The sequence below is a fragment of the Chionomys nivalis genome, chromosome 3, assembly GCF_950005125.1.
Source record: "Chionomys nivalis chromosome 3, mChiNiv1.1, whole genome shotgun sequence".
Lineage (NCBI taxonomy): Eukaryota > Metazoa > Chordata > Mammalia > Rodentia > Cricetidae > Chionomys > Chionomys nivalis.
Genome location: NC_080088.1, coordinates 77661292 through 77674588, shown reverse-complemented (window position 1 = coordinate 77674588; position 13297 = coordinate 77661292). Strand labels below are relative to the sequence as shown.

Here is a 13297-nt window from a genome sequence, read left to right as displayed (position 1 = left end):
AGGATGTTTGGTCCAGGCACCACAAACTGCTCTCTCCAAACCATACAGGAGCAGTTTGGTGAATTCAGCCCATGCCACTGAATGTGTTTATTTTAGCAAGGCATTGTTCAGGTGCTGAGTTAAACACACATAGGAATGCAGCCCTGAATCAAAAGCAATAAGCACACCCAGGGACTAGCAAGGGCGTTAACTTCTCCAAGTTGAAGATAATTTTGCAAATCTCTTCAGAGGAATTGTGATATCCTACACCGAAACTGGGATTTTTTGAGTCTCAAAAATTCATTACGAGTGTGTATGGGAGGTAGTTGGAGATGTGCCACTCTAGAATAGAGGAGCACAAATATTTCATGGAGTTGATATGGTAGAGCAAAAGGCACAGCTTTGGTGCCTCTGCTCCAGTGAGTGGCTCTTCCAACTAAGGAATAAAGCCCTTGAACTATTTTTGATTACAAGGGCAGCTCTTTGGCAGCCTACACAGAAAAGCAGCTTAGAGGCGCGGGTAAGGGACCCCTGCTTTGAGAAGAAGTCGGCTTCAAGGAGCCAGCATCCATGTGCTGCGGAGCAGCAGCATGAGGGCATTCTCGTGTTTAATGACAGCACTTTGGAAGGGTGTGGGACTCTGGGTAGCTGCACTGTTTTTATAGTTTCCTTCTGTTTGCATCCTGTCTCTATGCTGAAACACAAGCCATGGCTGAACAGGGCTGATCTGGGAAAAGTGACCCCAATGCTACTGCTCTTAGCTCCAGTGCTCAGGAGAATTCTGGATTGTTGACATACCAGGAAGGATGAGGCAGCAGATAGTCTGGCGAAAGAGATGAGATAAACGTAGCAGATTTTAGTTAATACCTTGTAAGGCTCTTTAAGCTTCCGTCTCTTTCTTACAAGCGGCTGTTTTTCCACTGTGAACCACTCACCGACTTTTGGCATAATTTCAAACTCCTGAATATTTAGAAGTCAGTTTTATCAGCCTAGGTGGGGCCAGGTTCAAAGGTAGGTGGCTGCATTATAAAATAGCCATATATTGTATCAAATTTTAAAAAGTCAAAATAGAAACATTTAAGATTGGCAAAGAGAAATGTATTATACTGTAAAATACTATCTTACTTATTACATTGCTATTCTCTCTCGAGTGCCTAAATAGAAAGACACTTTCATTTTAAATTGTGGTGTGTAATGCTTATAACACACAGTGAACAGTATTCCGATTCATCTTTGAAAATCCACCATAAAAATGTCCCCCATCGTGTCTACTTCTATGATTTCCTGGTGTAGCTACTTTCATTACTGGCGATTAGTGTGGGTTCTGGAGAGAGAAAGACAAATTCATTCTGGATGTCGAACAGTGCAGTTAGCAAAAGCTAAGTGTGGGGACTCATGCTTGTGATCACAGCAGTCAGGAAGTTGAGGCAGGAGGATTTCTGTGAGTTCAGCGCAAACCTGGGCTATATAGCATAAAACCATGTTCCTAAAACAAAGGCAGTTAGTGGGAGCTGTCACAAAGAGAAATTATTTCATAGCTGTCGTAGATAGTTACCAATAATAGACTTGCCCTTTCACAGAGGGAAATAAAAGCTCTTAATGATTTTTTAAACTGGAGTCAAAATTCAATTTTAATGTAAAATCAATGGTAAACTGTCTGAAGATGAAATAGCAGAAAGTGTTACACTGTAAGAATCCTTTGCTTAAAGGGCATTGCATGAATGACTCATCGAGAGAGAGGATTAGTCAGTTACTAGGTAGAAGGACGCAGGAATGGGGAAAAGCCCTGGCAGGGCTGTGGTCCTGCTCTCCTGAGCGTCATTCACACCCCAGCCTGTAGTGAGTCCATGTTAGCCTCATAGAGCCCATGGGACACTTTTTTATTCACTCCTAGCAGATTTGGTACAGGAAAACGTTTTTATGTAAGGGTTTCCGTATTTTTTAGGTTTTTTGTTTGTTTGTTTGTTTTTACAAACTTTTTATATTCTGTTAAATAAAACAGAATACCAACAGCATGGTGGTCAGAAAGAATGATTCACCCTTAGAATGGGAAGAACATATCCTTTTGTAGGTAAAATGCTGAGCTGGAAATTGGAAAAAATGCTTTAGAACGGGTGGAACTGTAAGAATGGACAGAGTCTGATTATAACAACGCACTGCTCTTTAGAGCAGGAATCACCTTAAAGGAAAGCATTTGCTGCAGTCATAATCAGCCTGGGCCAGCTGCGCTGTAGTCATGGGAACCGAAGGCCAATTAACTGAGTATTTTAGCTCTTGGTGACTCGTTGACTCCTCTTACAGTTTCATTTTGGATATCATCTTAGTTAGGGTTTCTATTGCTGTGAACAGACACCATGACTGCGGCAACTCATAAGGAAAAACATTTAATGGGACCTGTTGACAGTTCCAGAGGTTTAGTTCATTATCGTCTTGCGGGGCATGGAAGCGTGTAGGCAGGCATGGTGCTGGAGAAGGAGCTAAGAGTTCTACACCTTGATCCTCAGGAGCAGAAGCAACTGTGCCACACAGGGTGTAGCTTGAAAGCGATGAGACCTCAAAGAACACCTCCACAGTCGCACACTTCCTACAACAAGGCCACACCTCCTAATAGTGCCATTCCCTATGGGCCAGGCACTCAAACCTAAAAGTCTACGAGGGCAATTCCTATTCAAACTACCCTAGATATCAACTTTAAAACTTTTTCTCACATATTAAAATAAGGCTTATTTTATCTTCAGGTGGTTCAACATTAATATTGATAGGGAACTTTTTTTTTTTGGTTTTTTGAGACAGGGTTTCTCTGTGGTTTTGGAGCCTGTCGTAGAACTAGCTCTTGTAGACCAGGCTGGTCTCGAACTCACAGAGATCCGCCTACCTCTGCCTCCCGAGTGCTGGGATTAAAGGCATGCGCCACCACAAATAATGGGACTCAAAGCCCAGACTTGACTAATGTGACCTACAGTGAGAGAGTTTGGTTCCAGCTCAGATGATCTTGAAAATAGCCAAATTATTTAATTCTGAGATAAATGCAGAACTCTACTTTGTGTGTGTATCCAAATGTATTTACACATGTCCCATGTTCCTTCTTGGGAAGGAAAAACTAAATAGCATCAGCAAGATTGGATATAGACCACAAATTCAGAGACTTTTTAATCTTTGTATCTGAGTAACCTCTTCCCTTTAACTGACTAAATTAAGATTAAGCAGTCTATTATAATAGGAACATAAATCTACTGTATGCCTTTAAATCTACTTTATGCATTTTATACATTGGGTATGGGACTGGAAATTACAAATTTAAGTGTTTAAAGATCTGATTGGCAGCTTAGCATGTAAGCCTTAATAGAAATGTTTAGAAACATCTACATGTTTAAAAACACAGGTCACCATTACTATCAAAGGAATGCACATACTTACTGCCATACCTTTAAGTATAATAATGTTAGTTGGCCTGAGTAATTATAACCAAATTCTATAATTTTATTATTCTCAGAATTTCAAAGAAGATGCATTGCACCCTAGAAGCTTACTGATCACTTTCTTGAGTCCTGAATCTCGCATGTGTGCATTATATGGAGCTGTGGACTGACTCCTGTAAGATTTTTTTTTAAAGTTTTTTTTTTTTTTTTAATATGTATGGATGTTTTGCCTGCATGAAAATCTGCACCATATGGATGGGTGCAGTGCCCATGGAGGCCAGAAGGGGCCGTCAGGTTCTCTGAGACTGAAGTTAAAGTAGTGAACTACCATGTGGGTGCTGATAACCAAACTTGGGTCCTCAGAAAGGCCAGCCATCTGAGCCATCTCTTCAGCCCCAGATTGCCTTTTTTTTTTTCCTAAGATTTTTTAAAAACTTTTTAAAAGATTTATTTATTTTTATGTGCTTTGGTGCTTGTCTGCATGTATGTCAGTGTGAGGGTGTCGGATCCCTGGAACTTGACTTACAGACAATTGTAAGCTGCCATGTGGATGCTGGGAATTTAACCCAGCTCCTCTGGAAGAGCAACCAATGCTCTTAACTGCTGAGCCATCTCTCCAACCCCCAGGTTACCAGTTTTTAAATAGAAGGATAGAAACTAATAAATATTTTTCTTGATAGGTAAAATGATTTCATCATAGAGAACCAAAAGACCACAGGTGAATGTACAAGTCATACAAATAAGAAAAGAATAAATATCTATTACCCAAATATAGAATCAACCTCAACAGGATATCAGATTCCTGATCACTCAGCACGAGCTCTGTATGTTTTTGTAGAGAGCAGCTTCCCATCTGCACCACACACCCAGAAATGGAAGAGGAATGGCGGTGGGCACCTGCTGTCCACCTAGGACGAGGACACGTGTGACCACTGACCTCATGGTTTTGGCTTCACTGTGGTGAAGCATGGGACAGATGTCAGCCTGCAGGAGTGCGTGCTGACCTCGTCTGTGTAGGTAGGCTATTTTGGATGTCTGAGCGGAATAACTCATGAGCATTTAACTTGTCACGGGCTGCTGCGGGCCTGTTAGAAGTGCAGTATGAGATACGATTCTTTATGTCAAGAAGGAAAAGTCCACTTTGAGATAAGGACCCCTGGCTGCTCAAATCTGGCCTCACTATTTCCCAGGCGGCTACCAAGTGTCGGTTGTTTCTTAAATACCTTGGGTCGCACTGCTATCTCCGGGAGAAGAATCTGTATTCTGCGTGGCATTCCAAGTTCTCAGATGTGAGGCCTGTAACTTCTCACCCTTCATTCCTGTCACCACCACCCCACCCCTCACCAAACACACACACAGTTATCTTTTTACTCCTCCCCTTCCCAGTCCCCTCCTCCCCTTTCTCTTTGCCTGGGTAACTCAGTCCAGTTGTGTCGCTTTGTCTGTGGCCTTCCCCAGTCCTCTCTTCTACCGCATAGAGGAGATGGATATTTTGAGTGCTAGTTAAAGAATTTGATAATTGTGAATCATAGATTTCAGCAAAGGATAAACATAAAAATGCAAATTTTCTGCAGAAATGCATTTGTCATCTAAGGAATATTTTAAGAAGGAAGAGCAGTTAGGCTCAGTAGGGAAAGAAGCTGTTGGCCCTAGCCAATGAAAAGCTAAGAGGTATAATGGCTTGGGATTCCTTATTTAAATCATACTGAGGAATTCTAATTGTTTGTTTTTGGACCTGAAGGTTTCAGTGGACTCTTGCCATTTTGCACAAGCTAGGCTCTAACCCCTGAACTGGAAGAGACACCCTTGTTCCACATCCTGCTTGTCTGGAATTGTTGGGACAGTGGCTACATTGCCACAGGGATGTAGCCAGCTCTGCAATAAAAAAAGAATTGCTTGTGTGTTTTTGTTTTCAGTCTTTTGTGCTAGCTGACCATGAACTCACTCTGTGTAGACAGACTGGCCTCAAACTCACAGCTCTGCCTCTTTGCCTCTACCTTTGCCTCTACCTCCAAGTACTGTGATTACTGTATGAGCCACCATGCCCAATTCCTAAGAGAATTCAGGCAGTTCATTGAAGGCCTTCCATCTTCAGACTGATATCTCAACACTGATTCTTTTTTTTTTTTCTTTTGAAGTGAGATTTTCTGGATGAGCCAGAATGAGCTATAAATTCTTAACTCAAATAATCCTCCCAGTTTACCCTGCAGACACATGCCATCATGCCCATGTCATACCATCTCTATGTGGAGTCTAAAGAAAAATGCAGCTATGATAGACAGCTAAGACCCCAAATGAATCCTCCCAGCTGTAGTTCCAAAAAGCACCAGAGAAAACGACTTCAGATGGTAGGGGTGGCAGATAGAAATGGCGATGACATTGGGTAACAAATCACTAATTTATTTGTTGTTCTTAGTTCTTTGCTTGAAGATAAAATTAATTTGCTGTAGTTTTGTCACATATTTGGGTGGTGTTTTGAGGCAGAGTCTCATATATTGTTCTGCCTATCTTAAAGTCATTACTTCAAATGTTTTTCTACCTCGGCCTCCTGAGTAGCAGGGTGCATGTTCTGCCGTACCCAGCTCTAAGTTCTTTGTAAACAAAACAAAACAGTAAATCTGGTGTGATTGTTTGAATGAGAATGGCCCCCTTAAGTTAATATTTGAATGCCCTACTTGTTTGAAGTGTTTGGGGGAAGGGTAGGGAGGTGTAGCCTACTGGAGGAGATGTGCCGCTGGGGGTGGACTTTGAGGTTTTCAATATCCCACACCTGGCCAGTCTTCCCCCCTTTCTGCCTCCATCTTACAGTTAAGATGAGAGCTCTCAACTACTGCTCCAGAGCCTGCCTGCCTGCCTCCATGCTTCCCACCATGATGATCATGGGCTCATTGTCTGAATCTGTAAGCAAGCCTCCAATTAAATGCCTTTTTTCATAAGCTGTTTTGGTCATGGTGTCTGTCTCATCATATCAATAGACATCTGATTTCTTCTCCATTAGCTAATTAAAAATTATTTGGCCATCACGGCCTCTATAGGAAGTTTCTGTTTCTTTGGATATAGGAGGAATATAGGCTTTCTCTATTGTATCTCCCCCAGACCCTTAAGGCTCAAAGCCTTGGTGTTACCCTGCGTCTGTACTGCTGGTCTCTGACCCTGGGTCAGCAGGCCCTGTCTCCTGGTAGTCTGTAGTGTGGACTGGACCAGGGAATGAGGGGAAAGGCAGGAGTGCAGAGTTGAGGATAATTGTAAGGATAGACCAGGCCCTTGAGAGTTGAGTCCTTAAGCCTCTCCTAACTTGAAGAATTTTTTTTTTCCTTCATTGTCAGTCCAGATTCTAGAAGCTAAAACTTAAGGAGCCTCTGTGTCATCAGTAAGGGGAAGGAGACACCTCTCCACACGGTCTCCCTCGGCAGCCTGAGAATGGGTTAGGGACCTTGATACAAGGCAAACTAATGTTTGTGGCTTGAAACCCAAAAAAAGAAATTCATGCATATCAGATATGAAGTAAAGTTAGAGATTTTATTTAAAAAAGAAAAGGTTTCAATCCTGGCCTGGGAATTAGGGCTAAGAGAGAAAACGAGGTGCTCGGATGTAACAGCCGCCTAAGAGCATAGAGATAGGAAGCGAGCCACACCCAAGCACAGGTCAGGCTCCTCAAGGGACAGTCATGGCTGTGTAGCTCTAGCCATCTGTTGTGGCTCTCTGAAGTTATTATCTCAGAAAGTTGCTGAGAAACCTTTTACCCACTCCACCCCACCCTTTTCTCCTTTTATAACTGACGTGAGTGGCTGGCTCAGAGATTCCCTGGATAGACTGTGATCTGATAAGATAAAGCCAGAAGCCAGCAGGACTGCCCGAGAGGTTTAATCCACATCCTTTCCCTGCTAGTGACGTTTCAAGAGAGGCTTTTTACAAGTGCTGGTTGTGCTGGAGTCCTTGCTCCTTCACTGGCAAGAGGCTTCAAGTGAATCCCTGAGCAAGAAGTTGGTCACTTTGTCCTGTCTTGCTGCATGACCCTTGCCAGGCCTCATGGAAAATGCAGGCTTCCTAGAATCAGGATTTCTGGCTAACCAATACTTCAGTGTCTTCAAAACGATACTTACAAGTCTGCAGATGTCTCCCCTCAGGAACTAGGTGAAATGCTTGGCATCAGGAAATAGACGCAAGTGTGTAATTCAAATGGATTCACACTGTTTGGCTTCGTTCTCCTCCGAGTAACCTGTGACTGTATTATTAGTCTCTTGAAAGTGTAACATTTGAACACGTTGTTAGGCAGTGCGGTGATCATTTCTGTCACATAAAAGGGACTGCTGTGTTCTGTTGTCCTCAGCAGCTCCCTGGAGGCTCCAAAGTCTCAGGACAGTTGAGTGTCCTTCTTCACGTAAAAGAGTGCTGTGTGACAAAAATAAAAAATAGAAAAGGAGGCTCGGTCCCTCACTCGCCGCCGACAGCCTGCTTCGCCTCGTGCCCTCCCGCCGCCGCCCCGCAGAAATGCTTCGACTACCCACAGTCCTTCGCCAGATGAGACCAGTGTCCCGGGCACTGGCTCCTCATCTCACTCGGGCCTATGCCAAAGATGTGAAATTTGGTGCGGATGCTCGAGCCTTAATGCTTCAAGGTGTAGACCTTTTAGCCGATGCTGTAGCTGTTACCATGGGGCCAAAGGGAAGAACGGTGATTATTGAGCAGAGTTGGGGAAGTCCCAAAGTAACGAAAGATGGGGTCACTGTGGCAAAGTCAATTGATTTAAAGGACAAATACAAAAATATCGGAGCTAAACTTGTTCAAGATGTTGCCAATAACACAAATGAAGAGGCCGGGGATGGCACTACCACAGCTACCGTTCTGGCACGTTCTATTGCCAAGGAGGGCTTTGAGAAGATCAGCAAAGGGGCCAACCCAGTAGAAATCCGGAGAGGTGTGATGTTGGCTGTTGATGCTGTAATTGCTGAACTGAAAAAACAATCTAAACCCGTGACAACCCCTGAAGAAATTGCTCAGGTTGCTACAATTTCTGCAAATGGAGACAAAGATATTGGAAACATCATTTCGGATGCGATGAAGAAGGTGGGAAGGAAGGGTGTCATCACAGTGAAGGATGGGAAAACCCTGAATGATGAGTTAGAAATTATTGAAGGCATGAAGTTTGACAGAGGATATATTTCCCCGTATTTTATTAACACATCGAAAGGTCAGAAATGTGAATTCCAAGACGCCTATGTTCTTTTGAGTGAAAAGAAGATTTCTAGTGTGCAGTCCATCGTGCCCGCTCTGGAAATCGCCAATGCTCATCGGAAGCCCTTGGTCATCATTGCTGAGGACGTTGATGGAGAAGCTCTAAGCACACTGGTCTTGAACAGGCTGAAAGTGGGTCTTCAGGTTGTGGCAGTCAAAGCGCCAGGGTTTGGGGACAACAGGAAGAACCAGCTTAAAGACATGGCTATTGCTACTGGTGGTGCGGTATTTGGAGAAGAGGGGTTGAATCTAAACCTTGAAGATGTTCAAGCTCACGACTTAGGAAAAGTTGGAGAGGTCATTGTCACTAAGGATGACGCCATGCTTTTGAAAGGAAAAGGTGACAAGGCTCAAATTGAGAAACGCATCCAGGAGATCACTGAGCAGCTCGACATCACCACTAGTGAATACGAAAAGGAGAAGCTGAACGAGCGTCTCGCAAAGCTCTCAGATGGAGTAGCTGTACTGAAGGTTGGAGGAACAAGCGATGTAGAGGTGAATGAGAAGAAAGACAGAGTTACAGACGCACTCAATGCCACACGAGCAGCTGTGGAAGAAGGCATCGTGCTAGGCGGGGGCTGCGCTCTGCTCCGCTGCATCCCAGCCTTGGATTCCCTAAAGCCTTCTAATGAGGATCAGAAAATAGGTATAGACATTATTAAAAGAGCACTCAAAATTCCCGCCATGACCATTGCTAAGAAAGCGGGTGTTGAAGGGTCTTTGATAGTCGAGAAGATTCTGCAGAGTTCCTCAGAAGTTGGGTATGATGCCATGCTCGGGGAATTTGTGAACATGGTGGAGAAGGGAATCATTGATCCAACAAAGGTCGTAAGAACTGCTTTACTGGATGCTGCTGGGGTGGCCTCCTTGCTAACGACAGCAGAAGCTGTAGTGACCGAAATTCCTAAAGAAGAGAAGGACCCTGGAATGGGCGCAATGGGGGGAATGGGAGGGGAAATGGGAGGTGGCATGTTCTAATTCCTAGAATAGCGCTTTGCCCTTACCAATGAACTGTGACAGGAAGCTCAAGGCAGGTTCCTCACCGATACCTTCAGAGAAGCTCCTGAAGAAAATGAAGAGAAGGCTGGCTGATCACTATAACCATCAGTTACTGGTTCCCATTGACAATACATAATGGTTTACTGCTGTCATTGTCCATGCCTACAGATAATTTATTTTGTATTTTTGAATAAAGACATTTGTACATTCCTGATACTGGGTGCAAGAGCCATATACCAGTGTCCTGCTTTCAACTTGAGTCACTGAGGCAGGCCTGCTGGTCCGTCCGCTACGGTCAGGACTGTGGCGCTTGTGCCTCCAGACGAGAGGTCAGAGGCAGCCTTTCTGTGGAGCGAGATAACTGTACAGAGTAGAGAAGTATCCAATTATGTGACAACCTTTGTGTAATAAAATTTTGTTTAAAGTTAAAAAAAAAAGAGAAAAGGACATTGCTAAGATTTTAGAAGTCTTTTTTTTTCTTTGAGAGATTACAAAACAGTTACCAAGAAAAGGCTTAAGAGACAGAAGAGGGACACAGTACTGTCTTCACCCCACATTCCTCAGAGATGAGGAAGACACGCATCGCTGAGCACAGAGCCTGGCTTCTCCTGAAGTGTCTGTGGGCTACTTGGCTAGTGTCCTGACTCCACAGGCACAGTCTTTGTAGAAGAGACTTGACTACCTTGCCAACACCTTAACCTGGCCTTAGACTGGTTGGTACGTGTTGTTCTCTTTGACTACACTGACCCCACCGCCTGTTTACACAGGCTCCCTTATCTAGTAGCGCTTGAATGTATTCATTGCCTGTGCCTTCAGAGCAGCAAAGAATTCCTGAGCTCCTACTCTGGGAGCAGAACGACCACTGGCCTTTGAAACCCAGCTTTCTAGTACTGAGCTGAGTATCTGAGCCAAACAGTGATTCACAGAAATTGTACGCATTGCAACAGTGTTGCATTTTCATGAAACTCTCTGATCTATACTAGTTTGGACTTTCCATGGTTTTCTTGTTTGGTATGGGGTTTTTGTTTATTTGGTTGGCTTTTATAGTTTGCTTGATTTCATTTCGGCTGTCCCTACTCAGAAAGAGAGATCAGGACTTCAGCATTGCAAGCTTGCACTTCCTGGCACTTGGAAACACCCAACAAATGTTTTGATAACCTTTGATCATTTGTCATTTCCAAATGACAACTTTCAACCAGCATTTAGAAACACCTGATATAAACTTAGATGCTTGTCATGCATTCAATAATTGTCGATTGGTACATTTATATTCTAAATTATCTTCATATCGTCTTAATTTCAGGGAATCTTCACCGAACCAGCAGTGTCCCTGAGTATGTCTACAAACTGCACTTGGTTGAGAATGACTTTGTTGGAAGGCGATCACCTGTCACCAGGGACTATGACATGCTAAAGGTGGGGACACCAGAGGACGTAACTGATTAGATTGTCAGGAACACCATTTCAGACTTTGTGGGGTTTGTTTGTTTGTTTGTTTTGGTCGGGAAGGGTTATCTTCTAAAGTGGTCCATCTTATTTCCCAGATTTTGAGAAAAGTTATGTGAACATTATGGAAAACTGGGACTTTAAAGTTTAAAGGTTTAGATAATATTAAATCCTAAGTACAAATAAATATGGCTCAAGACAACCCAAAGGAACTCACTTACTGTTCAAAGGGACTGACTTCCATCTTATTCAAGGAAATCAACTTGTTAAATTGTAATTTCAAGGTCGGTTATTACACTTCACTTAAATTTTATTTCTCTCTTACAGTCTGGAATGAGTGCCACTTACGGAAGTCGCTGGGGGAGAGGGACAGCACAATATAGTTCCCAGAAGTCAGTGGAGGAGAGATCCTGGAGGCAACCTCTGAGGAGACTTGAGATTTCCCCAAATAGCAGCCCGGAAAGGACTCGCTATGCCCATAGTGAATACCAGTTTGCCTGGCGGAGCCAGGGCCAGGTGCCGGGTGGGCGCCTTACCCTGCCACGCTATGCACGCTCAGAGATCCTGAGCCTTCGCCAGGCGGGCACCGTCCGCAGGCCACCCGTGAGCGGGTCGTTCAGCGATGCTGTCTTCGACAATGGTCCACTCAACCCCACGATGCCTCCCCATCCACCAGGCACCAGCCACAGCGCAGGCAGCCTGCTGGAAGAGACCGTGCACGTGACCCAGGCTCGGCCTCTGGGCGCACAAAGCAGAGCCGCCCGCTCTTCCTGGCCCCGAAGCTCAGTCCGCAGCACCCTGCAGGACTCAGGGAGGTTGCTGCCTACTGCGGGCCAGGCAGCTGTGGGCAGCGGGGATGCGCACCGGGAAAGGAGCACCTTCACTGATGTCCAGCTCGGGTGAGCCTCCTGAACGTGCCTCACATTTTACATTGTGTTTATGCATTAACTTGGTAACCCCAGCCTTCAGCTTTTTGCTAACGTCCAGTTCATCCTTCTGTTCTCAGCACCCTGAGAGCAAGGCAGGTCCACAGCAGACACTGTAAAAACGTGTCACGAAAGAAGAGTGAGATGTAATAACTAATTTTGCTATCTGGATCTTTGTGGCTAAATTCTACAATCACTAGCCATGGTTGTGTCAGGAAATTGTCTTAATGGACAGTGTAGTTTAGTAGAATATTTAATTATATTTCAAAGGATAATTACTTCCTGAGATTCTCAAGTTCTAGAGACTGGGAGGTAACTCTGATTTCTGAAGGGAAGTTTTGCTTCCTCTGGGAAGGAGAAGAAGGCATCCCTCTGACTGGGAAGCCAACGATGGCACAGTCCTCCACTCTGGTACACTCCTGCTCCATCCAGAGCTCCTGGCTGAGCCCAGAGACACTCGCCCACATCTGCACACGGGTCTTCCACCCTTACTCCATTGTTCCACATTTCACCCTGGCCAGTCCCTTTCCAGGCTCTACCTTTTTATGCCCACCAAGTATTTTGAATATGGACATATGTGGGGCATCCTCTGGACTACCTAGAAACAGCTGGAAATCCACACTTGGATGCACAGTAAACTATGGGTTTGTCTTCCCAGAAGAATGAAAGTGTGCCAGTCAGGTGGGTAGTGCACTGGTGCAGCTAGGCAGTCTGGGGCTAGAGGAGGCATTCACCACCTTCCACGACAGACTAGTGAGAAAGGTTTTATAAAAATCACCAAGTGAAAAAACTCTGTGGAATTTTCTAAAAATAGGATTTCTATACTTCTTAAAATTGAATAATTCAACAAGTGAATCTTAGACACTTCCCATGCACGCTGCACTGCTGTAAAGCCCATAGAGAGAAAAAACAAATGGCTTGGATGAGTGTTCAGGAGAGGGGCAGAGAAATGAGCAGGGTGTACTGTAAGCAACAGCTCTGTGCCAAAGGATTCCCAGAATGCAGAGCAGTGCACCCTGGGACCAGGTAAGGGAGACTAGGGAGAGAGTGGATCTCCAGCAGATCACCAGCCAAGTTTGAGAGCAGAGAACAGGTCACACTGACTATCCTCCACATCTTGTTTATTCTAATTATTATTTTAACAATAGGAAATCATATGTCCTCATCTTTAACATATGAAGGAAAAGTCTGTAGAAAGGAAGTAGGTCCCAAAGGACCCTGTGTCTTGTACCTTTTTAACCCAAGACAAACTGTGCATAGCAAGAGGAAGAGGCTTTGGGTAGGTAGTGAGCC

General features: G+C 44.3%; 2 protein-coding genes across 2 annotated transcripts in view; both read left to right on the top strand.

The window, feature by feature from the left end:
- Pkp2 (plakophilin 2) overlaps positions 1-13297 on the top strand; it is a 61673-nt gene that overhangs the window by 2801 nt on the left and 45575 nt on the right. The window contains exons 2-3 of the mRNA XM_057764382.1: positions 10936-11048; positions 11406-11977. Coding sequence (XP_057620365.1) covers positions 10936-11048; positions 11406-11977 — 685 coding nt within the window. The remainder of the gene's footprint in view (positions 1-10935; positions 11049-11405; positions 11978-13297) is intronic.
- On the top strand, positions 7843-10056 carry LOC130871130 (60 kDa heat shock protein, mitochondrial-like). Its single transcript, XM_057764383.1, has one exon. It carries the CDS (start codon positions 7890-7892, stop codon positions 9609-9611), a length of 1722 nt encoding a protein of 573 aa, XP_057620366.1. The 5' UTR covers positions 7843-7889; the 3' UTR covers positions 9612-10056.

Bases quoted from the DNA above. Each gene is read 5' to 3' on its own strand.
- LOC130871130 (XM_057764383.1), top strand. From the start codon at position 7,890: ATGCTTCGACTACCCACAGTCCTTCGCCAGATGAGACCAGTGTCCCGG.